At 60.6% G+C, this 27,987-nt stretch overlaps 1 protein-coding gene across 1 annotated transcript; it reads left to right on the top strand.

The window, feature by feature from the left end:
- The first annotated feature begins 491 nt into the window (after window positions 1-491).
- LMOD1 (leiomodin 1) lies at window positions 492-26,696 on the top strand. Its single transcript, XM_088798915.1, has 4 exons — window positions 492-2,419; window positions 3,297-4,589; window positions 24,202-26,368; window positions 26,416-26,696. Exons 2-4 carry the CDS (start codon window positions 4,329-4,331, stop codon window positions 26,694-26,696), a joined length of 2,709 nt encoding a protein of 902 aa, XP_088655041.1. The 5' UTR covers window positions 492-2,419; window positions 3,297-4,328.
- Window positions 26,697-27,987: the final 1,291 nt, after the last annotated feature.

The following is a 27,987-nucleotide window of genomic DNA, read 5'->3' as shown; positions in this document are numbered from 1 at the left end:
TAGCGACAGCTAGAAAACAGACAACGTTGTTAGGAGAATCCCAAGCAAGAGCAGATCGGTTGACAGCACGGGGCTGCACGTATCAAGACCATGCGTTTATGTTTAGGACAAGGGGACCCGCCTGTCAGTGCCTCTGTCCTCTTACAGGACCGTGCACGAGAATAAGCCGCCGCGAGTGACAGCCAGGACCCCTTCCTGCTCGCCCAGCCCGCAGAGGGCAGAGAGGGCATTTCACAGCCTGTGGCCCTCCCGACACTCACGTCCACCCGAGCGGCCCCTGCACCCAGGCAGCTGGAGCTCCACTGAGCCCCAGGCTTTGGGGCCTAAGAGCTCCAGCCCCCCAGGTCACCGGCCGTGTACCTGGCTCCAAAGCCCCCAGTGCCATCCGCCCCGTCACCGAGAAACTCCGCTGGCAGGGACAAGCAAGCCTCCCACAGCCAGCTCTTGGGTGTGGGGTTCCAGTGCCTGTCGGGTGGGCACAGGGGTTTCAGCCCGGCTGGGGTCAGGGTGGGGAGGGAGTCTCTCGGCTCTTTTCTGCCCTCTTTCCCTCCCGCTGCTGTCCTTTCAGGAAGACGGTGGTCTGACCTGTGCTCTGTCTCAGCGCGCTCCCCATTTCTGCTCATCTCAGGAGGCCGGGCCAGGCCCGTGGCTGCTTCTGGAGACAGTCGGCTGCTCTAGAGAACCTTCCAGCTCCCCCATGAGAGAACCCGTGTGACGATATGCTGGGTGCTACGCTGTGCCCTCAGCACGCGTCGTCTCATTGAGTGTATTTTGTAAGCCCAGAACCTGTGAGAGGTCCTTGCTTTCTTTAGGGAGGTGCTTGCAGTATCCTCACTTGACATTTCCGAAGGCCCCAAGAGGTTAAATAACGTACCCAAGGTCACACATCTCAGATTTGAGCCCGTGTCATTTGACTCCAGAGCCTGTGGCCTTATCTGCTATCCTATACTGCCACCCTATATTCCTGAAAATGTGACTTTTCTGGGGTCACTCGGCCCAAACGAGAACCACCCTAAACACTAGTTACCTGGGTGCTGGTTTCCTGCTCCCCACGCACAGGCCAGGGGTTTGGCTGGAGCTCGAGGTCTCCCTCCCATTTCCCTTCCGTCCCCTACACAACAGCACTTGTTTTTCTCAGGGGAAGAGGCCATGCCAGCATCCCCTGACACCCAGGGGGAACTTGTTTCAGGCGGAAGTGGATTCCGACCTTGGAGAATCAATTGCCCCGACAGAGGTGGGGGCCGTGGTCCCTCATCGCAAGGACTCGGGGAGGCTGCCCTCCTGGGCTCTGGGTTCCCCAAACCTCCAGCCCCAGTTGTGATGCCTTTCAAGGGAAAACTTTGAGGGTCTGTGAGTCGTGGGGAGCCCTGGGGGCTCTGAAGCAAAAGGCTTCAGACTGGGGCACGTCAGGAGGGCCCGTTCTGGAGTGTGGGGCCTGAGGCAAAGAAGATACCGGGGTTCTCTTTGGTGAGGCGGCCGTGAGTCCTGACTTCACGTCTGGAAGCTGCGGGTTGATTATCTGAGTGTCCGTAGAGCAGAGACTGCTGAGCCTAGAAGAGACGGGAAACCAGGAGGTGCAGGGCCTGCAGGCGGGTGTTGGTGAAGAGGGTCAGACCCACTTCAGGAGGAGTGAACACTCTTGGTAAAAAGCCGGAGGAAAAAGCATCCCTGGAAAGGAGCTGCTCTCAGCTGACTGCGGGTGGAGGGGTCTGAGGTGCTTCCAGAGCTAGGAGTCCCAGAAGACGATGCCTCTTCCAAAAAGCTCCTTCTGGGCGAGAGCAAGCATGAGGACTGAGTGTCCTGGGAGGGCTGGAGCAGGGGGTGCGCTGCCCCCCGCCTGTCTAAGCCCACTGGTGCCAGCTCAGCCCTCTGGGACACCGCCACCCCTCCCCACAGAACTCGAGTTTTTTGCTGGGCTCCTGACACTTGCTTCTCCCCTCGCTCTGGTTTGCCTTACAGTACAATCATTTTTTACCCCATTAAGTCATGCACTTAAAAGACAATAACCACTCTCGTTATTTCTGTACCTTTCTCCCTGTTCGGCCTGGTAGCGTGCACAACAGTATCTGAATAAATGCTTGCATGAATGAATGAATGAATCAGAACCAGCTGAGAGCATGCGTGCGTGTGTGGTGTGTGCTGAGGGTGGTTACTGCTGAAGGATAGAAAGGAAAAGATAACAGAAGAGGTGGGATGGCGAGGAAAGAAGCCAGGACAAGAGTAAATGGACACAATTAGAATAACTGCTACTAATTATTGAGAGTTTACCTGTATCAGGTATGTCAACAAAGTATTTTGTGTTATGCTCACATTTAATGTTCTCAACAATTGTGCAAGGTTGGTACAGCTGCTGTCCGTATTTTACAGAGGAGGAAGCTGAGTCTGAGAAGAGGGCGGCTGGCCCAGAGTCGCGTGGCTGGTAAGTAGCAAAGCCAGGAGCTGACAGGTGTGTCGGCCTGCAGCGCCCACGCTGTTTTCACGGCGGCAAACTTAGTCCAGGGCTCCGCACACTCAGACGTACCGCGCTGTCGTCCACATGTGTGCCCACTGCATAGTGGTCCCTGAGGTCTGGCTGCCATGCGGCACCCATGGACCCCCGCCACCCGAGCCCCACCCCCACCACGCAGCCGCCAGTCAGTGCTGTGTCCCTGAGTGGCCTGTTTGCTTTCAGGCCCCACACAGCAGTGCACTCACACGGTGTGTCTCTGCGAGAGCCCGGGCGTCACTGGACCGGCCTGCTCTCCGGCCTCCCCAGGCGCTGCCCTGCCCACAGCCTCATCCCCGTCTTCTGAGGCACTGGGTAGACTTCATTGTTAGTGACTGACTACAAGTTGTTTGTTGAGTATCCTCACTGTTAGAATGGGCTCCAGGCCCGAGGGGCCGCTCTCTGTTCTATCTTTAGCTGCATCCCCTGCTCTCAGAACAAGGCCTGACGCACCCACTGACTCACTGACACCCGCCTGCCGCCTCTTACCAGTGCCAACCCCAGGACACTGGGTCCCTCTCAGGTCTGCCTGCCTCACCTCTGCGCTCCAGCCCCACCAGCCAGCACCATGCCCTCCTCAGCCCTAACCTGAAGTGGGACGACTGGATGTAAAACGCAGGGCCCGGTTTTGTCCCAGACGATCCCTGAACTCAGCAAATGCTGATCAAGTGACTGTCTCTGGCTTAGCATGGAAAGATGCCAGGAAAGATCGAAGCATCTAGCCCGATGGGTTACACCAGGGCTTCTAGAAGCGATGTGGTGGCAGGAGGGAGGGGCCAGGAGATTGAATGTCTCTGTGACTTGTGCACAGCAGGTGATGGATGAGCAGTGGAGCCCTTTTATGAAACATGCCAGCCCAGCTGCAACAGTATCTCTCCTAAGAGCCCAGAATTATGTTTCCCTGAAGACACAGGGAAGCGTGCTCTGGACCGAGATGTGGGTGGCGACCTGCCCTGCGGCTCCCCTCGGCCTCCCAAAGGAGGTCTGGCCACAGATGCCCAGGAGAAGCAGAGAACCGAGGGAGCTTCCAACCTCTTCCCCTGCGCCTGGGTGCTTCATGGGCACTGACGGCCCTTTGGGGGTTTCCTGACTGCAGGTCGGGCTGTCTTCCCCAAACGTTCTGCCAGTTTGCAGTGTGGGTACTTGTCTCAGTGGGGACTTATTGCAGCTGAAGAAGTGGCCATGGCAGTGAGTCCGCCTGTGCTGGGCACTCAGGCTTTCGCGGCAGCAGAGAGCCAGGGCGGGGTGGTAGGGAGCCCGAATGGGGTGTGTTTCCTGGGGCTGTAAGTGACCCAGAGCCCTGACGTGACCCAAGACAGGAGAGAGGAGTCGGTGGGCCCCGCGCTGACCACCAGGCACCCAGACAACCACCCCGTCCCCGCGAGAAGTCACTGTGCGCTTGAAGGGCACAAACGCCCACGGCCGTCCCTGCTCTCCCAGCGTTCCCGGGCTGGGACCTGCGTCTGCCAGCCTCTGCATTTTTGTATCTTTTTCTCATGGCGTGGCCCCCTTGTCTTTAAAAGGCTAAATGCTCTGTACTAAATTTGGTCACACAGCGCTCCAAGATTCTCTGGAATGTCCTCAAGTTTCAAACCGCTCTGATGGTGAGGCAGGCCCACCCCCGCTGGGGGATTGGCCTCTCCTTTCAGGGCCGGGCTGTCACTGCATCTTATTGGCCGCTGGTCTCAGCCAGGTCCACTAGCCCTGGGCGTGGGGAGGCTGCCGCTCCCAGTTACCAGCCCAGCACCTGTGGCACATCGTCCCGCCGCTGGGGTCTGCGCCCGAGCCCACTGTGCCCCATCCAGATCAGCTCACCCCCCAGACTGCCGCAGCCCCTGCCAAGATGTCCAAGGTAGCCAAGTACCGCCGGCAGGTGAGTGAGGACCCTGACATCGACAGCCTGCTGTCCACGCTGTCTCCCGAGGAGATGGAGGAGCTGGAGAAGGAGCTGGACGTGGTGGACCCCGACGGCAGCATCCCGGTGGGGCTGCGGCAGAAGAACCAGACCGAGAGGCCGTGCACGGGTGCCTACAGCCGGGAAGCCATGCTCAACTTCTGCGAGAAGGAGACCAAGAAGCTCATGCAGAGGGAGCTGTCCGTGGACGTGAGTGAGCGCAGTGCAAGGGGGGGGGCGGGGGGAGGGCTGGAGCCCCTGTGCGTGGCCGCGGCTTCTGCCTTAGGAGAAGAGTGCGTGGTGCAGGGTCCAGCTCCAGAGCCCCTCTCGTGCCCTGAGCGGGCGGTGGGCAGCCGGCCCTGTTTCCTGTAAGGGCAGGCGTGTGCGGTGCTGGCAGACGCGACTGCTGCAGTGTCAGACGAGGAGCTGCAGGGTGTCCTTGGGCGGCATCCTGGCACCTGGCACCTGTGGGTTTTCCTTCACACTCATCCCGTCCTCTTGTGAGCAGGGGTGGAAAGATAGAATGATGTTTGCAGCCTCTTGCTAGCTGAGAAGAGAAAGCTAAACCCTCCTTGTGGAGAACGGCTCATTTCTAAGCCCTCTGGCCCTCGGGGCAGTCATGGCACGTGGACTGTGTGAGGAGGCTCGGGGCAGGTGGCAGGGGCTTCCCATGGTGGGGGCTGGAGGGTCTGCGCCGCGGGAAGTGTGTGGCTTCAGCTGTAAGGCCGGGAAGCGGGGTGCACTTTCTGGAGGAGCCTCTCGAGGGAGCATCTCCCCCTCCTTTCCCGGGTTAGCCAGCAAGGACCCTTTGCTGGGGCTGGGGCTGGGCCGGGAGATGTTTCCCAGCAGCGTTTTGCCCCCACCCCCCTCAGGGGACAGAGGCGGGGCGAGGGTGACTGTTCTGGAAGCTTCTGCCCAAGCAGAACCTGCTTTCTGTTGTCCAGGGTTGGAGTGCAGGATGCGTTCACATGTGGGTTTTCTTGGGACAAAGGGAGTAGCTCCACCTGGGAGCAACTGGAGGTCCCTTGTCACAGGGAAGGCTGTTGAGCAGGAAACGGGCCAAGCCCCTGCCGGCTCTCTCACGTTGTCCATCACTTGTGAGTTCTTGGAAGAAAACGTTCGGTCTCCTCAGTTCCTATCCTGTTTTACTCCTGTGGAAACTGACGCTCAGGGCGTCAGGTGACAGGATCATTGTCACCGAGGAAGTGGGAGGGCAGTGCTGTCATCTGGAACTTGTGTGACACGCCTGTCTGACACTTGTCACAGCACATTTGTGGCCACAGCCCTGGCTCCTTGGTGTGGGGAGGCGGGGGAGGGGACACGGGAGAGGGACGTAGAGGACCTGGGGTCTGTGTCCATCCCCGCCGGCCCGGGAGGCTCAGAAGGCAGTATCCTTGGGCAGGTGCCTGCCTCTGACAGCGATGAACAGATACGGACGCATTTGGGGAAGAAATGAGAGAAGGGCCTCCTGGGAGTGCCTGCTGCTCAACCTGGGAATCCAGTCGTAGGAAAGAAATGAAATGCCCCCAAGGCTCCGGCCCCTCTGTGAACCCACACGTGGACCCCAAAGTGTCACTGTGCAGCCCCCCCCCCCAGGTTCCGTGCCTGCCGTGTGCCCAGTGGCTCCTGGTACCCAGAAAGATACTCCCGAGGCCGCAAGCACTGAAACTCGCAACCCCCAAGCAGGGACTGTGAGGAGACTCCAGTGCACCTGGAATTCACGTTCACAGGCCTTGTTCCCCGTGTTCCTCAGTCAGTCATCCCCCCGCCTCTCTCCCCGCCTCTCTCCCCCTGCCAGGTGCACACTTGTCGCTGCAGACACAGCCAGCTCCTGCCCTGTGCTTATCGTCTAGTTAGGGTCACAGGACAGACCTATAGCACCAGACGTGCTCTGTGCTCACGTGTCGTCGTAGGAGCGGTGCCTGTGACACTGGCTGGTCTGGCAGCGCGTCCCAGCGCCGTGACCGGGAGCGGACCTATTAAAAGCAGGAGTGGGTTAGGGAATGTAAATCCCACCTGCGCCTCGTGTGTTAGGGAACCCTGGTTAGGCCCTCGTAGGTGGGACGGTGTCTTGAATAGGCTCTGTGAAGGGTGCGTGTCTCTTAGACAGGGACACTGAGCTGCCATGGAAAACACTTAGGGACTCAGGAATTCTCACAAAACAATGTGGCCGTGGCGAGTCTGAGCTGAGTCTGTCCGCTGCCTGGTCCTGTAGGAGCTGGGTGATGGGCCTCAGGGGGCTTGTCGTGAGCTCTGGATCTTCCTGGGGGGAGGAGCCCCAGGATTCAGACTCTGGCTCTCGTGTGGGGTGGGTCTAGACTGGGGGGTGACTTGACCTCTGTCCTGAACATGTCCCCAGCCCACCCCCGGCTCTGGCCTCAGGCACCACTGACACCAGGCGTGTATGACCATCCTGATGTCACCTTGCTTTCACGTCAGTTTTCTTTCTCTTCCTCTGCGGGTGAATGAATGTTAGCAGGCCCAGAGCAGCTGAGGCCCGGGGCAGAGCTGACCCCTGTCTGCTCTCCCGCCCCCCATTAAAGGGGCAGAGCTGGCTCTGGCTGGCTCCACCCAGCCCTTCCCTCCAGGTAGAGGACAGAGTCCTGGGCAGGTGTGCAGCCTGCTGCAGTGAACCGTGTCCTTGGCTCCGATTTCAGGAACCGGATCCCAACAGGTCAGCTCGTGTGTCCTCTTTCCTTCCCAAGTGGGAAAGACAGCCTCCAGCCTGCCGCCCGGCTGCGCCCTGGCCTTCCCAGGGGCACAGGATTAGCTCGTCCTTCAGCCGGGAGCTGGGCAGCTGAGCTCTTTCACATTCTCCCCGGGAAACTCGGTAAACTCGAGAAGCTAACCAGCGGCGGCCCCACTGGCCCGTGGCTGCTGGCCCAGCCTCCTGCCATCCGTCCGTCACTGGCGCGCAGGCCCCAGCACCTCCTCCCCCACCTGTCCCAGGTCACAGCCCAGTGTGCACAGTGTCTCTGCAGGGTGGGGGCACTCGGGAGGCCCGGCTGCTGCAGAGCCCGCAGACTGCGCTTTGCGGGAGGCCCTGGGCAGCACGGCCCTTGGCTCTCAGCCTTCCCGTAAGGGGACTAACTCCGCTGGATACTCACCCTAAGTAGCCCTGGGGGCCCGGTGGGGAGGGCAGATTAGGTGATGGCGGGCAAGAGAGGGCACCCAGCCAGCGCTAGACAAGTGTGGAAGCGCTCCCGGGAGCATGAGCACAGCCTCTGTGCAGAGCTGGGGAAGCAGCTGGCAGTTCCTTGCACCGGTGGGGGGTCCACAGGGGCTTCTTATTATAGTTCTGCTCCTTGCTCGCATTACCCTGTGCTCGTTAGGGTATAAATCTCTATCTGCACACAGCGAAGACTCAATGGGATGGATTTTGAGGCATCCGCGCCCACCGCCCCCAACACCACCCCTTCTCAGGACGGCGGTATGAGAGCCGGCTGCTGGGCGAGTGGAGAGGGAAGCAGGACAGGTGGAGTGGAAATGGCTCAGCAGTCGTGGGCAGTGGCTGTCCAGGGCCGGGTCTGGGTCCCACTGACTGGGGGACAAAGCCCTCACTGGCCTGTCTGCCCGGCCTCAGCACCCTGGTGTGTCCGTGCCAGTGTCAGCACCCCACGGTCAAGCTGAGTGCAAGCTGGATGAGGTGCTGGGAGCACGAAAGACAGAGGTCAGGGTTCTGTCTTCGGCCATGTAAAGTCTACATGCGTGTGCATCGCACACACACGATAACAGCAACAGAGCATGGGGTGGGGCGGGACGAGACGCTCGCGCTCAGAGGCCTGCCTGGTGGGGAAAGAGGAAAGGCCTGGGCCACGGCACGCAGGCCCCTGCAGACCGGGCTGCGCTGCCTTGCAGCTTCGACCTCTCTTGGCGTAACCAGCACAGAAGGGGGTCGGGCTCGTGGCGAGTCAGTGGAGAGCCTGGGGCCAGGGCTGGCCCTGCCTCGGCCCCTCACTGGGACAGTGGACGTGCTAAGTGGTTCAGACAAGAGGTCAAGGACGGTTTGAGGAGAAGAGGTCAGACTCAGGAAGCGCTAAAGGCAGCACAGATGGGACTGGCTGATGGACTTGGGGTGACCAGCCCCGCCTGATCTCTTGGGTGACTGATGACATTGACTAAACGAGGAAACGGCAGGACGGCAGGCTCCGAGGTGGTCGGCTTGTGATCTGAATGAGTTCAGTTCCTTGTAGTCAGAAGGCCTCGTGGCATGAGGAAGTGTGGGGTCAGCGCAGGGCGGACCCGCGTGGAGCTCAGTGGGACGTAGGGCTGGGGTTTCAAGTTGGGGAGCATCCATGTATAAACAATGTTTAAAGCTATGAGCCTGGAAGAGACCAGTGAGGGGGGCTGTGGGCGGAGAAGGACCAGGGAGGGTCCCCACTCTGCCCCACGAGGCACTGGGAGAGGAGACAGAGAGGTTGGGAAGCCGAGTGGTTCCACAGAAGTCAGTGAGAGAGGGGCTGAGCAAACCGGAGGGTCCGCACGGTCACCATGTCTGTTCTGCTGAGAAGTTACCAAGATGAGAACAGAATCAACTATAGCAACTGCAAGCATGGGGGCGGGGGGCCCCTGGGGCTTGGGGAGCGTGAGTTCACTGGTGGAGAGTTAGTGCGACGTGGGCCACATGTGCAGGGCACCCGCAGCCTCGGGAAGCAGAAAGGTAGGATGGAAACTGGTGCCAAGGATTTCTCAGGACCTCAGTCAGATGCTGACCGGCTAGTGCCATAGACAGGACACTGAGGACACAGGAGGGAGGCGAGAAGGGCGGGAGGCCTGGACTTGAGCCTCGGCCTCGGCACCTGCCGTCCTGTCCTGCGGGGAAGCAGGGCAGCAGATGGGCAGGGATGCGTCAGGGTGACAAAGGAAGGCAAGCTTGGTGTTTGAGGTGCTGCTCTGGGAAGACAACACCAGCAGGCGTATTCAGGCTGAACTGACGTGGGGACACTTAGGAGGCTGGGACAGTAGTCACAGGTGCTCCCTGGCAAGGCAGAGAAAACATGACAACACTGCCAGAGATGAAAGCCCACACATGAGCAGTCAAAAGACAACAGCCAGCTGTCAGAGCTGCTGGGAAATCCCGTGGATTTTCATCCCCCGTGCATTCGTCTCCTGTCCCCAAGGCCACCTGTGCCCAAGGGGCAGGGGGACACACAGGTCCTTTCCCAGCACTCCGCTGACAGCTGCTGTGCTCAGACATGCGCTGGGGTTGTAAGGCCAGCGGGCGGGCGGGGCGACTCCTCCCAGCTGGACCACCAGCCGTGTGGCCTCCCACAGCATCTCAAGTTTATAAGCTTTGCTTCTGTTTTCATTCTTTAGTGTCTTCCTGTCTGTGTGGCGTATTTACTTGATAATGGATTCTTTTCACACATGTTTTGGTTGAAACATCAATTACATACAAAACGCAAATGTAGAGCACCAGGGACTCTGGCAAGGTGACCAGGATGCAGGAGTCACAGGCCCTGCCCCGCTTCCTCTCCTCTCTGCGCCCTTTGTCCTCCCCCAGGACAGAGCCTGACTCCAGCCCCAAGGCCCAGCCTGGCCTGTTTGTAAACACAGGCCACACAGTGTGTTCTCTGTGTGTGTGAGTCAGGCCTGTGGGCGCCAGGAGCGAGCCCTCGGCCTTTGCCCTGCCGTCACCTCCAGCTGCAGTGCGACCTGTCACGCCTCATTCCTCTGCTCTGGTCCCGCAGTTCTTAAGCTTTCACCGCTGCAGGCACTGCACTGGCCGAGCGTGCCGTGTTTATTTATCCACTTCACGGCTAACGACTTCGGGTTGTTCCCAGTTGGGCCTCTTATAAACAATGCTGCTGGGAACATTTCTGTACATTTTGGGTGTCTTGTGGTGTCATTTCAATTGGGAATGTGCCTAGGAGTGGGTTCTGGGTCACAGAAAACGCACAGTGACTTTTACGTTCTCCCCCTGTAAAGAGGGGTTCTGCGGCCTGATTGGGAGTCTCCCTGAAGATGGGGTACAAAGGCTGAGAGAAGGTCTGACGTAGCGATTTGCAAACAGTAGGCCTTTAAGCCAGTGCTTGCCAGCACCGTCCTTTCTGATGACGCCCACCCGTGTCTGAGAGCCATCGTGTCCTCAGAACACGTCCTGCTTTCTGCCCTCCTGCCCCCCCCCCATTAAGACGCACACTTGATGAAAACCCAGGTCAGACTCCCCTGCCCAGGACTCTAACTTGCCCAAAGGTGGTGGCTTAAAGGTGTCTCCCACTTCACGCCCCGTCGCCACAGGCTGACTTCCTCCCAGTGTGGACACACTTCTCAACTTCCGCGCCCTTCCTGCTTTACGCGTCCTGTTTAGCTCCGATTTTACTGGGGCCATTCTCAACCTTATCCTCAGGCCTCGTGCTTGGGCCCCCTCCATTTCTGCGCCCCAGCCTGGATGAGACCGGCCACATGGCACGTGCCCCCAGCTGCTGGTCAGACCTGCAGAAAGGTGCACACTGCACGCATGGAACCCCGGAACCTTCCCAGGCTGCCACAACCCTTCTGCGTCCCTCTTACTTCTTTATCTCAAACGCTCGCCTTTTTCTCCACACCCCCCTGTCCCACCATCTCTCTTTTCACCTCAGCTGATGACCTAGTGTCATATTTCCCTGAGAAACTTGAAGCCTTCAGGTGAGAACACCTTCAAATTCCTCTTCCGCTATGAAAACATACGAGCTGCCAGACACACAGGTTCTGCCCCCGCTGTCCCGTCTCCTGTCCCTGGCGAGGCCTCCCAGGGGGGACCTCCTACTGCTCCTGCAGGGGACACGTGGCCTAGTGCCCTGTTTGTTTCCGCTGTGGCATTGCCCACTCGCTCCGTCTGCAAACACCTGCTCCCCTCGGCGCCCAGACACCACACTCGCCCGGTGCTCTGGCCGCCTCTCCAGCTGTTTCTGCCCGGTCTCCTCGCAGAGCAGCCCTTCCTCGAAGGACTGCATGCTGTTTCCCAGGGCTGTGCCTCCCTGTGCAGTCTGCGTGGCACCTCATCCAACCCCACGGCTCCGCCGCCGCCCACAGGCTCTCTCTCTATCTCTGGCCTAGATCTCCATTTTGAGTTCTAGATCATTCGCTTTCCTCTTGGGCTCCTCAAGTGTCTCAGATTCAACTTGTCTAAAAATAAATTAGTCATCATCACCCCAGCCCACCCCTCAGCCCGCTGCTCCTGCTGCGTCCGTTCTGCAGTGGGGTCAGGTGGCACCTACATGGTGGGCACTTGGGGCTTGTCCTGCCCCAAGCCCCCCAGTCCCCAGCACCTCTCGGGGATGCACTCCTCCTGCTGTCACCGTGCCACTGGTCAGCCAGAAAAACGCCATGGTCCCCACTGCTCCCTCTGTCCCTCCTCTCAGCCCATTGCCCTGTGGCCTCCCCGCAGCTGCCAGTGTCTGGTGATACAGTGAAAGCACGATGGTGGCCGTCTCCTTCCTGCCTAGAGGCTTAGGTTGCTCAGCAGAGCTTCCACGAGCAAGTACAGGTTCCTTAGCACGGCTGGGAAGGCCCGTGGCCACACGACACCTCCTTCTCTGTCTGGCTAATAAATACTAATGCAGACCCTTCTGCTTGGCGTCTGCCCTTTGCTCTGTCCTCGGAGGTGCCCCCCTTTCCTTCTCCCTCGGCCTTTGCCCTGCCACCACCTCTAGCTGCAGTGCTGAGCTCTCACTCCTCATTCCTCTCTCAAGGCTCAGCTCAGGTGACAGCAGCTCTCTGCTTTCCTGACCCCTCCACCTGTGTTCACAAAGCACCGTCTGCCCCTTCTGTCACTGTCTGTGCCACGTACATAGCACTTTGTCTGCACTGTCTGTTTCTGTGCTTCCCCCAAGTTCTTGAGGGCCAGCCTGGCTCTGTCATCTCGTCCCTGCGGCTGGCTCGATAAACTGCTGCTGAACAAACAAAGCATGAATACCGTCTTGTCATACTTGGTGGGATCTACACACCCTGCAAACCCATCTGTCCTCTTCTGAGACGACTTGAAAGAGGTTTGGCATCCAATCCTCAAAGGAAGGGCCCACTGGCAGTGATGCCTTTTTTCCAGTTTCTATAAACAACCGACTGAATCAGTGCAGAGAGGGACACTCTGGGATCCAGTTGTTGGGCTGGTTACTGCCATGTGTCCCTTCGGTCTCCTCTGGACAGAACGAGCCTCCAGGACTCAGTTCTAATGTGCTGCATGTTTTCCTTCTGCTCTTGTTCTCTTTCCCAGCTCTCTAGGGATCTGAGGTCACAGGCTGACATTTCCAGCCTGACCCACCAAGTCTGCCTGTGATCTCTGGGGCCACAGACCCACCCGGAAAGGATATTAATAATGTGCTTCGCACACAGCTAGCTGAGCCTCCAGTTCCCATCATCTGGGTTCTTCCCTAAAATATCTGGACTTCAGCAGCTGTGCCTCTAGATTTAGAAAAACCAACATGGCCCCTGCAGAGGACTTGCAATGAGCAGAGTCCCCTGCGTACCCCACATATGTGGCCCCGTTTGGGGGCCCCATGTTTGGATGTGTGGGTGAGATGACCCACAGGCTCTGTGACCATGTGGACACAGACTTGCCTGATTAGAGCCAGAATTGTGGGCGCAGAGCTCGGATTGGGTCCTCATCACAAACCACCACCTTTCCTCCGCCGGCGTTCTACAAGAGAGTTAAGCCCTGTAGAAAAGTAATTTAGTGACTATTTCCTCAACTTTCCGCAGATGCTGATGAGCAGGTCCCATTCTAGACACACAGGAGAGAAATTAACTCATCACATGCAGTGGCACCGAGGCACCAAGGATGCCACTGGACACAGGCTGTCCCTGGGCCACTTTGCTCCCCGCAGGTTTCCTCAGGATGGGTCACCTCACCTCCTCCAGGGCCAGCGTCTCTTCCACTTGCCGTTTAGTGGCGGCCTGCCCTTCCCTGGTCCTTTCCTGCCAAAAACATAGTGTAATTTCTAAATCACCAGGAAAATGTCCAGTAAGGAGCCCAGTGCACTGAAGACTCAAGCGTTCCAGTGGCCAGGTACCTTTCAGGATGGGGAGACTTTCTATTTACTTGTAGCCCCTGCAGTCCTCGCCTTAAAGGCAGAGTGGGGGTGGTACACAGAGCATCGAGGCCTTGCTGCTGGCTGTACTGTCTTCAGAAAATAACTTGCAATTATCATGTAATAAGGCTCGTTGTAGACAATATACAAGACATAGGAACAAGAGAAAATAACCACTAATTCTTTGTCTTATTAGCTAAAGGTCGTAGCTATAGTCACACTTCCGAGGGTGTGGTTCTACCTGCACTTTCCTCTGATACTTGAGGTCATCTTGTGCACACACACACTCACATGCACATTGTTTCCGGCTGTTTTTCTTGTGTTTGAAGTCTCCCCAAATCTCCTTTTCAGTGGTTGGTGTCACAGCTCAGCACGTGCTGGGCCCAGCCATCTGCCTGTATTTGGACATTTGCTCGGTTCCCGATAAATAGTCTTTCCAGACAGACTCGGGGAGCACAGGCTCCTGCCGTGGCTTTGGCGCCCGTCCCTGGAGAGATAGAGCCAGCCAAATAGTGACAAACAGAGCCCTTAACACGCTGTTCCCCGAGCTGAGACTTAGGCCGGATGGGGAAATGCACGTGCAAGAGGAAAGGAAAGGTGCACTGGGCCCTGGGAAGGGGCTGATGGTCGGCCTTGCAGGGCAGACGCCCCGGGGCCCAGGAAGCGAGGCACCTGTGGTGTCATTTAGAGGGTGGAGCCCGAGCCGGGCAGGCCCCCACCTCCCTCTCCCTGTGATCCCGGGAGCGTGTCCGTCTGTGTGGCCCAGAGATGGACCTGGCTCCCTTTGCCTTGGGAGGAAAGAACTGTTGTCACTTAAAGAGAGAATCAGCCTCCAGCCTTGGAACGTTCCAGGTGTTGGAAGGACGTTAAGAAGGGAAGGTCAGCCAGGCCATCCTCCTGCTCCCAGACACTGGAAAGTACCATGGCCAGTCCACGTGGTAGCAGTTAGAGCAAAGCAGCACTTCCCTCCCATGGGAAACAAAGGACGAGCATCTGTACCCAGTAGCCCATCACCTGCGGGGCCAGCTCGCCAAGGCCCCGGTGCCTCCCGGTGCGCTCGGCCTTCTGGGCTTCCACACGGGCCCGTGTGGCAATACTGCCCACGTCACCTGTGCCACCTGCTCAGCCTCGGTCCAGGAACTCCTCACTGCCCGCCTGGCCTTGTGTGAGGGCCTCAGTGCCCTCTTCCCTCCGCTCTGTCCCGCCTCAGCTCCACCCTCCACAGCTGCCAGACACAGCGCTCTGTGAAACCCCCATCTGACCGATTGTCACTCCGGTGATGAGCCTGTGCCGTCTCCACTGCCCCTTGGCCGATGCCCTGACCGCCCGTCTGAGATGTGAGGTGGGAAGTCTGCAGGCTCTGGCCCAGGGCACAGCTCTGCGTCACCTGTCAGAGGCGTCCCCACCGGCTTGTCCCCAGGGTCACCTTTCGCCTGTTTTGTTCCCTCTTGCCTCGTCTCCTGTGCCCAAATGATTCCAGTGTGCCCAGAACGCTCTGGGTTGGGTTCACTGTCCGTCTCAGCCTCGGGTGACGGCAGCTGCACCTTGTAGCTCCTTATGCCCTGGAAGGGCCGCGCAGGGACACAGCCGTGGGTACGCACTGCACCCTTGCCTGTCCCCTTCCCGCCATCTGATGACAGCCTCCTGCACCGTCTCCTCAAGTCTCTGGGGGGCGGGGCTGTGGCCAGGGCAGGGGTTGTGGGTTCCGAGGCTGACTCCTGGGGATTTTTACCTCAGTAGAGTGACGCCCCTCGAGCCACCGAGCTGCCGTTCCCCAGGCTCCAGGCCCTTGCCAGCATCCTGGCGTCCTCCCCTCATGCTGCAGGGCTGTCCCAGTTCCCCAGCCAGTCCCGCCCAGCAGCTGAGGCGCAAGGAGGTGCAGAGAATGCCCCTTGCTGGCTGAGAGAAGGGCCCGCTGGGGAGCCAGTCAGGGTTGGGGGGCAGCTGAGCACGAGTCTTTAAGCCGAGTCTTTAAGCCCCAGGACAATTGGGAGGTGGCTCTGCTCACTGTACGGGGGGGGGGGGGGGGGGGGGGGGGCCGGGGAGTCGCGATGTAGAGGAAGAGAGGCAGCAAACGGCAGAAAGCTGGTGCGTGAAGTCAGGCACGTCCGGTGGCGTGTACGCCGGCAGAACCCCGGGAATCCACGGCGGGAGCCGAGTGGGAGGAGGCAGAGTAAAGCTTCAGAGGTGCCTCCTTCAGTGTCAGTCATGTGGGCACAGGAGAGAGGGGAGAGGGAACAAAACATGGAAGGTGACTTACTAGACACATCGCACCAGGGAGTCGGGAAGGTCAGGTGATGGAGTGAGGGGCTCGGCCTCACAGGTGAAATCCTCTGGCCTGGAGAGGCCGCTATAAACCGTAAACCGGGAGTGCATACAGAGCGCTCATGCTGCCGACAAAGGTGCCTGGTTCCGTGCGGCCCCAGGACGGCCCCGGAACCACAGGGTTTTCCGAGCCAGCTTTGTAAAAAAAAGGCTTGGCTTCCTCAGAAAGGACTGAGCTCCCTGTCACTAGAAGTATTCAAGCACAGCCCACCTGGTCGGGCCACTGGAGGCGGGACTGACGTATTTTCACCACCTCCCAGAAAATATTTATTGAGAACATGCACAGCTCTATGCAGCCCAGTGCCGGGGACAGACGTGAAGGTCCCCTCGCCCTCACGTCACTCACCGTCTAGTCCAGGGGTCGCGACTGAGCTGTGACAAGTGCAGACAGGTGACAAGCAGGTGAGCTGTGCCTGCCACAGGGGCACGAGGAGGGCTGAACCCAGGGCTGGGCCGTGGAGCGGAATGATGACAGTGTTTCAGGCAGGCGAGTGTGTCACAGCTGTGTTTTCCAAGTTTGGAGCTACACACGGGTGTTTATGTGAAATCAGACCTGCCATTGCTTTGAAATGACCTGAGGATGGGACAAGCATGTGTGGGCACCTACGCGGAGAGGAACCAGGCAGCTGGTGGGTGGGCGCCTGAGGTTTGTGTACAGGCGAAGTCCCCCAACAGCAGGCGAAGGAGGGGACATCCTGGCGTCAGGAGCAGCACCCGTGAGGTTGGGACAGGCACATGCGTGCTTCCCTGTGGCCGGGGTCAGTGTGGAGCAGGTGACAGGCAGAGGCCACGCAGGTCGGCTGAAGGGTTGCATGCCAAGCTCAGAGGTCTGGACTCCACGTGACAGCACGGCAGCCACGACCCCGTGTGCGTTTTAGGAAGATCTCTGGCTGAGAAGACAGGCGGCCAGAGCTGGTGCCCTGAGCACAGCAGGCCCTGGGAGGGCCAGGGAGCTGACCGAGGTCTAACAGGATGGTGGGATGAAGGGTCCCTACTCTGGCCATCCCGTGTCCAGTGTTCCTGTCAGGCCCAGAAGCATTCAGTGTGGGGCCCCATCCAGGAGTTAGGAGGACATCAGATGGCCAGAGCACAGCGGTGAGCTGTGCGCCCAGCCCTGGGAGCGCGTGGCCCAGGCCCCCAGTCCTGACTCAGCCATTGCAGCCTCTGTTTACTGTGGGCAGGAAGCTGCTGTGTGGCTCCTGCTGCAGCCCTGGGTGGGCGGCCAGCCTGGGGCCGCAGGGGCACCCAGCACTCAGACAAATGGCTTACTTTTAAGTGGACCCTTGCGGCGTTCTCCAGGCTGGCTTGGGGTCGTGTCCGTGCTGGGAGGAAGCGAGGAACAGAGGGGGCAGAGTGCCAAGGCGACTTGTTCCCCAGGGTCTGACGGTGAGAACAAAGGGGGCTTAAATAAGAACACCCGGAGGGAGCCGGAGGGGCTGTGTGCGCGGGCGGGGCCGTGGCAGGGCTCCCTGGACCACGTCTGCCAGACCAGCACTGTCAAATGCTTGCCAAGTGATGGAGCGAGATAAGGGATACAAGTTGTAAGGACGATTCAGCCGCGAGAGGCCTGTAACGACCTGAATGAAGCTTTCCTCCCGGGACGCTGGGGCTGCGGGGAGACTGCGTTGGACCACAATGAATAGGGATCAGAAAAGATGCCTTTGGGGGACGTTTGGGTGTAAAGGGAAGAGAGGGCGGCACCTGGGAGGGCCAGGGGTTGAGGTGAGTGCCTTAGGGGGGGGGGGGGTGACGGCAGGCGGGCGGAGAGCTGGGGACTCCCCATGAGTGGTTTGTTCATGCCTGGGAGGAGGTAGCAGAGATGGTTGCCATGAGGAACTGGGGGCAGGGGAAGTGCTGCAGGCCAGGGAACCCCATCCGGAGGGCAGCTGACTTACCGGAAGCTTCCTGCCCACCCGGCACTGTCGTCACCCCAGCAGTCAGCGTCACTCAGGAGGCCCTGGGGGCCCCACACCTGGGAGGCCCTGAGACCCAGAGCTGGACCTTCCTGCAGGGCGTGGTCGCAGAGGGGTTTTGCCAGAACGTGAAGGACCCCAATCAGAGGAGAAGCAGGGAGGGCAGCTGTTGCAGACAAGCCAGAGCCCGGGTCTCATTCCAGCGTGGACCCCAGGAGTGTAACACACACAGGGTGTGCCCGCCAGTCACAGCTGGTGTTGGGCGGGAAGCAAGGAGACGGAGCTGGGAGAGCCAGCAGTGGAGGGCACAAACTGGGCAGGGGCACGTGCAGCCTGGTCCCTGAATGAGGGTGGTCTCAGGCTTGGTCTCCTTGGCAGAGGGTGTGGGGCAGTGGGCTTGTTCCAGAGGGGGGTGTTCTCCCAGGAGCCCTGGCCCCTTACACCTAACACCCCTTGCTGGACCCCTAGCTCCGCCTGCCCTGGGCCTCCCAACAGCCCTGCTCACTGAGCCCCCACTGGCCTCAGGGGTACTGGGGGTGTGGCTCTGGGGGCCGGCGGCTAAGAAATCAGACGAGGTCCTGGGCCTTCCATGCAATGGCCAGGCTTGCCGCTGAGCCCACCCACTGGCATTTCAGCCTTGGGCCTGCCTCTGACTGGTGAGTGGGCAGAGAGCACATTTTCACCTCCCACGTCCACCTCAAATGACAGTGTTGTCACTCATTTGCCCTATTCCCTAGGCTCCTAGTGGCACCATCAGCCTTTGGGTTTATTCTTCCAAGTCAGCACACAAACCCTTCTGGTTGAGTCTCATTGGCAGGCAGTGTGGGAGAGCTCACGGAGGGAGGCACACAGGGGGGGACACAGGACGACAGACCCGAGTGCTGCGGGGTGCAAGGAGGGGCAGTGGGCAGCAGGCCTCGGCCTCACTCTCTCCAGGCTGTCCTCCCCCAACCCTGCCTTGGCCAGAGCTATGGGGCGCTTCCCTCCCAGAGGGGTCTCCCCCCGGCCTGGACTGAAACCCAGGGGAGCACTGGGGCCTCTCCCAGCCCCGTTACCCGCAGGGCTGAGCCCAGCACCAGGCACAGGGCATTGGGTTCTCACTCCCTACGCATATGTGTGACTCTTGGGTGACAAACTTCAGGTCTGCATTAGGCTGTCCACGGTGGTGAATTTTCAGAAGTTTATTTCTAAGGTCCTGGGGTGGTCAGCAGGGCCATGATGAAACCGCCTAGGGAACAGCAGTAAAGGAAGCCGGAGGCAGCAAGCTCATGGAGTCCACAGTCCTGGGCTCCTGGCAGCTGCAGCTGAGCCCCCCCCCCCCCACGCAGTCCCCCAGCTCATCACACCGAGCTGGCCCCCAGAGCTGAGGGGCCATGGGTGCTGGCAGCACCCCTGTGTCGGAGCTGGACGGCCGGGCGTGAAGGCTGATGGACTGGGCGTTAGGGGGAAGAAAGGCTTACGTGCAGCCCCTCACGCAGCCCCATGTAGCACAGAGGCCAAGTTCAGACTCTAGAGCCTGGCTTCCAGTTTCCTCACACGGCAGTGGTGATGTGGGCGTCAACGTCTTCTGTGAAACAGACAATAAGGGTGACAACCTGCCAGAGCCACCACGCTGGCCCTGTGAGTTAGGAGCAGCGTGTTGAAAGCACTGGCTGAGGTTAGCGGTGGCCAGGCTGGAGGGCTTCTGGGTTCTGAGGCTCCCAGGCTGAGGTCTTGGGGAGGGGTCGCCCTGGCACCAGACGAGGGACCCTGCCCCTTAGAAGGACTGGGCTCAAAGCCATGGGCTGAGCTCCTCCAGGCTCCTCTAGGAGGGACCCGTGAGTTTGCCCTGCCTGTCCCTAGAAAGCTCGGTGCCGTTCCCAGACCTGAGGCCTCACCATGTGCGAGCGGCCTGCAGCCTGCCCCGCACCAGGCTCCCCAGTGGGCTGGCCGCTGAGCCTGGAGGCAGCGTGAGGGCAGGCGGTAAGCGTGGGCACGAGGCACCTGGGAGCTCTCAGCTCAGAGCTTCCCAGGTGCACACGTGCCCCCAGGGTGACCGAGGTGACCCCTCAGAAGCCCTGAGCATGCTGGAGGCTTTCTTTGGCTCCAGTTCTTTGGGGGACGAGGGGCACAAGCCCCCGACTTTGCTCGTTACGTTCACGGGTGTGGATTGCACTGACACTGGCACACAGGGGCTGAACCACCTGCGGCCACACCGTGTCACCTCCTGATGGATGCAGTGCGAGTGGGCAGCGGATTGGTGGTGGGCTGGCCCAAGAGGACAGTCACCTCTTTGTACCCCAAGGCCCACAAAGGACCCAGCACTCGCAGGTCGCTGTCACCCCGTTAGAGGGGGTGACACCTGTCCCCACACCACCGCACCCCTGCCTTGTCACAGGATTGGGTGGGTTTCGGGGAGATTTCCAAAGCGACTTGCCCCCTTCCAGCTTCTGGCCTCCAGGCAGCTGTCCAGGCTTTGGGATGTGGCCATTTCACTTTTCATGGAACAGAACGAAATGTAGTTCCGCCGACCCCTGGCTAAGTGCTTAATGTCACCCTGCGAAACAGTACTGAGCAGGGGTCAGGTGCCTCGAGCAGGAGGGGACCCACCTGCCACCTGCCACCTGCCACCACGGAGGCCCGGCTCGTGGCAGCTTGTCTCCTGCTCAAGCCCTTTTTGGGCTCAGGCCCTCACTTGGTTTGAGGCCTGGGTCTTCCACATACAACCCCGTGAGGAGCTCCCTTGGTTAGTGGCATTCTGCATATCACAGCGCAGGTTCAGAGCGGGTAAGTCACCTGCTCAAGGTCACATAGCTTGGGTAGGGCACCGCTGGGATGGTCGCACAGGCGCTGGCTGCAAAGCCCGTGTGCACCGATGCCAGTGCAGGCAGAAGGGTCTGTGATGAGCCCAGGTCTCCTGATGGCCCAGAAGGGACCTGGGGCTTTCTAGGGGACACTGTCAGTCACAGGACCTGTGTCTGCCTCAGGAGAGGACTGCTGACACGCAGGCACTGCCGTCTTCCCAGGATGCCCAGCCCAGGGCTGCTACTTCCCCAAAAGCCAGCTAAGCCCCGCACTTCCGGTCAAGAGAACCCACAGGCTTTCTTTGTGGGCAACAGTAAGAGAACTGGTGCCCCATGGAGCAGGAGGTCCCCACGAGCCCTGGGCCCTGCTACGGTCCTGCCCTGTCTCTCCCAGGGACCTTTGCCAGGCCCTGTGGCCACCCGGGGCCAGCGTCTCCCTGCACTCGCTTGTAGACAGATGACCCTGGCAGCTGCAGTGCCAGCTATCAGAAGTCACCAGGTGGTTGGGGAATGCGGCCCTTGCCCCGTTCTGCTGGGCTGCGTCCATAGAGCAGGACAATACCATCGAGCTCTGAGACGTGGTGGCTGGTGGGGAGACCTGGTGCAGGCAGGACCAGGGACGAGAGAGAGCGAGGGGTTTGAGCCCTGGGAGCAGGTCTGGGACAGGCCACGCAGGAAAGCACTGCCCTTCCCTGACCCAGGAAAATAAGGAGCCGGCCAGTTGGGTAACGAGCTCACCCCACACACCCTAGGCTGTCACTATCCTCAGGGACTTCTGCCCAGGCCTGGGGACAGTCAGTTGATGGCAGAGTTTGGGACCCCACAGTCCCTGCTCCCAGTTTGGAGCCTGAGTTCGGGTGTGTGGGTGCCTCCAGATTAAAACCTTCAGGGCCCCAGCTGGCAGCCCTGGGGGACACAGCTAGGGCTGGGCCTCGTTCTGGAGCAGGGGCCAATGCACCTGAATCGGTGACAGTGAGATCACTTGTGAGGTGCAGCTGTCGCCAGTTGCCCCTGCCCTCCTCCTAGGCAAGAGGCTGGAAGGTCAACTGACCAGCAGAGGCGGTGCTGGGCCTTCACCTCCCATCTGAGAAGTCCTGGCCAGCCGGCATCTGTGGGGGAGAGGGGTGTCTGCAGAGGTCACTGCTCCTGGCAAGGAGAGGACCTGGGGTGGCCAGTGTGAGCTCGCAGGGCACCGGGGCCTTGCCCTCAGAAGGGCTCATGGTTAGGGCCTTGGGCACAGGCAGACCATTCTCTCCTCTGCCCCTTCGGTGGTGCAGGTGGTGCAATGCTCTGTCCAATCAGGTAAGACTTCCAGCGGAAGCAGCCTGGGAGGCCCGAGGTGGGACAAGGGACAAGGGTGCTGCCTTCCGCCCATAGGGGCCGACTTAAGGCCCTTCACCTGGGTCCTAACCCAGTGACAGACACAGAGCCACACCATGTGCCATGGGGGTAGGAGCCGCCCCTCCCCCTGAGGCATGTCACAGGTTGATAGAGAGTTCCAGGGTCATCCTTTCCGCTCCCCTGCCTCCCTAGGAACTCCCCCCCCCCCCCCTGCGCTCCCCTAATGCTGAAGCTTTCCCAAACGGGAAGTCATCACCGGCCGTGCCCTGAGCTTGGTGGAGGTTCCTTGTCATATCTACCCTGAGGGGAAGGGACACAGGCCGGGAGTGACCTGTGGGGGTCACCAGGGTGCATGCACAGCCAGTCCTAGAAGCAAAGCAGTCGGCCCCAACTGGCCGAGGACCGGCTCCTTCTCCTTTTAAGGCAACGTGTCTGAGCTCCGGGCAGGAAGCCAGCCCAGCCTGCTCATTCCTGGCTGTTTGGAGGAAAACGATGATTAATCAGCCCCCCCCACACCCCCGCCTGTTTTTCATGAGGCTCTTTTTAAAGGGTTGGCACACCTCCCCAAGAGCAGACACGTGGCAGATCCCCCGGGTCGGGAAAGACCCTGAGAGCGGGACAGCAGAGAGGGCAGGAGAGAGAATTAAAGCTGGAAACTGAGTCCTGATAGGGGCTGCGGTTCTGGCCCTGGGCTGCGGTGGGCCAGGCCGGGCGAGGAGGAGGTGGTGTGCAGGGTGCTGTGGGCAGTCAGGCGCAGGCCCCGGGGAGGCCAGGCAGGCAGCATGACCTCTAAGGGGGAGGGTCAGTGGAGGTCCCCCTGACTCGCTGTCTGCTGCTGTGAGAGGTCTGAAGCCCCTTCTCCTGGAAGGAGAAATTGGTTAAGTTTTCATTTCTCTGGGGCCCCAGTTTCCTGAGCAAGGCCTGTGTGAGCGGCGTGGGAACCTCAGGGGGCAACCGGGCAGTGCCCGGTGGGCTCTGAGAAGTCCTGCGGGACGCACATTTGGGGAACGGAGGATGAGAGGGCAGCAGTATTCATGGGGGGGCGGCTGCTGAACTTGGGGGTTGGGGAAAGGAGGGCGGGCAGGTCACAGGCCTATCGGCAAGAGGGCCCATCGGGACCTCGGCACTGCCTCCTGCTGCACAGCCTCCCTTCCTGTCTTTGAAGTAAAGGTACAGTCAAGTCACCACCTCTTCTGGAGCCAGAGTGAGCGTGGGGGGCGCTGTGTGCCCCTGGTCCATCTCCACAGCCCCAGGGAGCCCCTGGCCCTGCCCAGGCCCCCGGGCAGGGGGAGGGAGAGGCACATTCCAAGGGCCTGTCTCACCAGGCCCTGTGCCCCCTGGCCGCCTGCTGTGATTCCAGCAGAGCAGCCAAGGACCTTCTGCTGCTAAACAACCCAGGCTGGTCCCCAGGGCCATGTGTTTGTGCTCAGGTACAAACTGTTTCCATAGCGCCCAGCAGCTCTCCGGCCTCTCTGGGAGGGTGGGGTGAGGAGCCCTCTGGGCCAGAGGGTGCGATGGAGGCTTCCCCCCCCACTCTGGAAAGAGGAGGCCTTTCTAATAGTAGGCCAGTCTCTTCTCTTACAAACCTTTAGGGAAGGACATGCCGCATGCCACCCCTGAGGTCCCGGGGGCCCTGGCGTGCCTGGTGTCCTGTATCTGGTCTCAGACCCTCCTCCTGTTCTCAGTGAGTCACAGGATGGCTGAGCGGGCGGGCCCCAGAGCTCCTCGCCGACAGGCCTGTTCCTTAGCACAGTTTCTACTAAAAACCAAGGGAAACACTGGGTTTGCAGAAAGCCACACGTCCTCGGGGTACAGGTGTGTCCTCACCCCCCGTGTTTCAGGGAGATGACGACAGCAGACCATGTATAATGCCCCTAACTGCTCACATAGATGTCAGCAGCCCTGTCTTGGTCCCTCCAACCTTTTTTCCTTTGAACAGATATTGGCTATAGAATCATAGGGTCTGAGAACCAGTGGCCTATGCTTGGGGGTGCAGCCGGGATGGGTCGCTGCCGGCCGGTGGGGCACCGAGTGCGGGGGGCTCAGTGATCACCACGACTGGTGTTTTCATGGATATCGTAGGACATCAAACTTAATGCAAAATGCCACAATGGACACAAAGTCAAAACTTGTAAATAAAGCCAGGACCAGAATTAGTGATTTTCCTTTTGCCCGTGTTCCTTGTAAACCACTGGGCAGAATAGGGCAGTGCCAGCCAGCCGAGGACCCTGGAGGGAACTGCGTCCCCAGGTGTCTACCTGGTGTCTCAGGAGCCCGAGGTTTTGGGTGTGATGTCAGCCCGTTGTCTGCAGCCTGAGCCCCCTCCTTCTGTGGGGTCCTCAGTGGATGGAAGCCCCAGGCAGTTATGTCGGGGCTCCCACACAGCCCCTGCCTCATTCCGCTCCCTGTCCAGCCAGCTCCTCATGTTTATTTTTCTTTTCTAAATTCTTAGGAAAGCAAGCAAGTGGAGACCAAGACAGACGCCAAGAACGGAGAGGAAAGGGGCAGAGATGGCAGCACAAAGGCCCCGGGTCCCAGACAAGACTCAGACCCGGGGAGGAAGCCAAAGATGGGGGTGTTGAAGAAAAGCTTCTCGAGGGACAAAGATGACGCCGATGGCAAAGGCACAGAGCAGCCCAAGGGGGAGAAAATCATCAGAGGCATCGACAGGGGCCGGGTCCGGGCTGCGGTGGACAAGACAGAGGCCGGGAGGGACACAAAGGGGGACGTGAAAGCGGACGTAAGGGGGGACGTGAAGGGGGGCACGACAGGGGACACGAAGGGGGACGCGAGGGGGGACGTGAAGGGGGACGCAAGGGGGGACGTGAAGGGGGACCCGACGGGGCACACGAAGGGGGATGTGAAGGGGAGCACGAAGGGGGACACGAAGGGGGACGCGAGGGGGGACGTGAAGGGGGACCCGACGGGGCACACGAAGGGGGATGTGAAGGGGAGCACGACGGGGGATGTGAAGGGGGACGCGAAGGGGGACGCGAGGGCCGCCCCCAGGAAGGAGGAGGAGAAGAGAGGTGGCGACAAGGGCACGGGTTTGAGCAGAGACGAGGACGAGAAGGGAGGGGACACGGAGGAGGGAGGCAAGACCGGGGCAGCCCAGTCAGCGGGAGGACAGGGGAGGAGCGTGGATGCTGGGCAGGAGAGCGGGGTGGCCGGGACTGGCGCGTCCCCGGAAAGGGGCCCCGGCCCCGAGAGGAGGAGCGCGGCCGCAGAGGGGGGCCCGGGCCCGAGCCCGGAGGAGGCAGCGCCCGGCGTGTTCGACGAGGCCCTGGAGCGGGTGCGGAGCAACGACCCCGCGATGACAGAGGTGAACGTCAACAACTCCGAGTGCATCACGACCGAGGTGCTGGTGCGCTTCGCCGAGGCGCTGGAGTTCAACACGGTGGTGAGGGTGTTCGCGCTCGCCAACACGCGCGCCGACGACCACGTGGCCTTCGCCATCGCCATCATGCTCAAGGCCAACCGCACCATCACCAGCCTCAACCTGGACTCCAACCACATCACGGGCCGCGGCATCCTGGCCGTGTTCCGCGCGCTGCTGCAGAACAGCACGCTGACCGAGCTGCGCTTCCACAACCAGCGGCACATCTGCGGCGGCAAGACGGAGATGGAGATGGCGCAGCTGCTGCGGGAGAACAGCACGCTGCTCAAGCTGGGCTACCACTTCGAGCTGGCCGGGCCCCGCATGGCCGTCACCGGCCTGCTCAGCCGCAACATGGACAGGCAGCGCCAGAAGCGGCTGCAGGAGCAGCGGCAGGCGCAGGCCGGCGGCGAGAAGGCCGCTCTGCTGGGGGTGCCCAAGGTTGGGGCCCCCGCCAAGGGCTCCCCCAAACCCTCCCCGCAGCCATCGCCAAAGGCCTCCCCCAAGAACTCGCCCAAGAAAGGGGGCGCCCCGGCCGCTCCCCCCCCACCCCCACCTCCCCTGGCCCCACCGCTCCTCATGGAGAGCCTGAGGAACTCACTGTCACCAGCCACCCAGAGGAAGATGGGGGACAAAGCCCTCCCTGCCCAGGAGAAGAACTCACGCGACCAGCTCCTGGCCGCCATCCGCTCCAGCAACCTGAAGCAGCTCAAGAAGTTAAGTCGGTGTGGGGGGCAGGGGCCGCAGGGCATGCAGGCTGCAGGCAGGACACGCCCAGGGTCCTGGGCTCCATCCTCCTGCCTCCAGACCGACCGCACGGATGGCCCTCGGGGGGCGCTAGCCTCCCTCCCAGGAGCTTCCTTTCACCTCTCCCTGCAGCCCCACTGTCTCCACCTACAGCCAAACCTGCTTCTCCTCCAGGAGCTCGTCTGCCCCCAGCGTGATTCCTTCCCTGGGCAGCAACCCCTCCGACCACCTGTCCCCACGGTGTCTGGCAGCCTCCCCCCAACACACACACAGCCCTCCTGGGCCCTGCTCCCCAAAGCCCCGCCTCCCTGGGTGACCGCGCCCATGGCCAGCTGGGGCTCCACACCAGAGATGAAGGACAGCCCCAACTGTAATCGCTCGCAGTGGTCACTGATGGCAGCCAGCTTTCACAGAAAAGGAAAAATGGCCTGTGTCAGCACCTCGTTTATTCACGCCCAGACACGGGCTGAGGTGTCTGCTCGCCCAGAAGAGGGCGGTGCCAGGAGCTCCCTCCTCTAACCGGTGTTCCCTTTGCCCTTACAGGTGGAAGTGCCCAAGCTGCTGCAGTAGGAACGGGTGCCACCCTCCATGGCCGCGACGGCCCAGGCCTCGCCTCCCAGGGCTGCACAGACCCCCGCCCCACCACTGCTGACCGCTACGATGGCCCTGCTGGGCCGTGCTCAAGCCTTAGTCCTGAGGCTCTCCGAGCATTTCTTCTCTACCTGGAGCTGAAGTTTCTGGACAAGAAGAGTCCTCTTAGCCCATCACCGAGAAGATGGCATGCCCGGGGCCCCCGTAGCTGGCAAGCTGCACAGGACGTGTGATCCAGGGAAGACGTGCCACAGGGATGTCACCAGCCCAGCCCTGCTGCCCTCCAGGGCCAGGATTCAGGCCTCTGAGGAGCCCTTGGGCAAAGCTGTGGGCTGGTGGCCTCTGTGCAGGGCAATGGCAGACACTGAGAGGCGGGAGGCCAGGGGGCAAGGGAGGAGGGCCCCAAACCCCTGCCGCGCCAGGGCGCCCCTGCACAGGGCTGGCGGGCATGGGTTCCGGGGGAGGAGAGCCACAGACAGCAGCTAGACCTGGAGGCTGGACGCCAAAGCACCATCTGCCCCACAGCCGCCTGCTGTTGTGTGAACGGCTATGTCTGTTTCCCATAGATGTGGGTAATATATACAAGCCTTGAGCTGTGTGGCTGTGCCCACCTCTGTACTGTGCGAGGGTCCGGACGGGCTCCCTGGAGGATTCCAGAAACTCAGGTTCCCAGCATGCCCCCCGACTTGGCCATAAAACAAGTTCACCTCCGCAGAAAGAAGAGTGTGGGGACAGCCTAGAGCCCGTCAGTCCTGCCGCCTGGGGCTGCCCTCAGCGGTGATGGCGAGTGGGGCCCAGGGCCCGGAAGGTTTGATATCAGCACGCTCTGGGGATGCTCATTCCATGACTCCCTGACTGTGGGCTCACGGCCAGCTCCCAACAGCAGCCAAGGAAGTAGGCAGAGAAGCAAGGTGACCATTTGGGGAGCAGCACCCTTGGACCCTACTCACCGAGCCCACTCCCTGCCCTGGTTGCTGGCCACCCCTGACCAGAGGGAGCCCCCACACCCCTATTGGGGTACATCATGGTCATCCTTCTGGTTTGGAAGCTTAAAGGTGCTGGCACCCCCCCGCACTGGGGCACTGCCATTTTGGGTCTGGGTCACTTGCTGGGAGTACAGCAGTGGCACCATCTTTGAGGTACAGGAGGGACCCCTCCTAGGAAGCAGGGTTGTCGTGTTAGGTCTGGCCAAAAGCAGAGGGCAGGCTAGCCATGGGAGCAGAGCTCAGGTGCCAGGCACAGCCTCAGGCCCCGCTGTCCCCAGGAGAAGGTCCTCAAGGGTGCCAGCTTCTACTCGCCCTGTTTGCCCACGCTAGCGTTAGCTGCGGGCTTTGGATTGCTGCAGCTGACCCTGCAGCTGGGGGGTGGGGGGGCGGGGACAGCATCCCTCCACTTCGCAGAGGAGGCTCTGCCCAGAGAGCTTCACTGGCAGGGCCATGATCACACCACCCGCCAATGACAGGGCAGCTCAGGTCTCCCTCCTCACCTGGCTGCTGGGAGTCGGGACCGCAGCAGCAATCTCCA

This window comes from Rhinolophus sinicus, chromosome 6 (genome assembly GCF_057876585.1).
Source record: "Rhinolophus sinicus isolate RSI-liver-muscle chromosome 6, RSI-T2T, whole genome shotgun sequence".
NCBI classification, from domain to species: Eukaryota; Metazoa; Chordata; class Mammalia; order Chiroptera; family Rhinolophidae; genus Rhinolophus; species Rhinolophus sinicus.
Note: the sequence above shows the minus strand (reverse complement) of the source record. Positions and strands in the feature narration are given on the sequence as shown.

Bases quoted from the DNA above. Each gene is read 5' to 3' on its own strand.
- LMOD1 (XM_088798915.1), top strand. From the start codon at position 4,329: ATGTCCAAGGTAGCCAAGTACCGCCGGCAGGTGAGTGAGGACCCTGAC. The intron at 4,590-24,201 runs GTGAGTGAGCGC...CTAAATTCTTAG, and splicing joins AGAGGGAGCTGTCCGTGGAC to GAAAGCAAGCAAGTGGAGAC. The intron at 26,369-26,415 runs GTGCCAGGAGCT...TTGCCCTTACAG, and splicing joins TGCTCGCCCAGAAGAGGGCG to GTGGAAGTGCCCAAGCTGCT.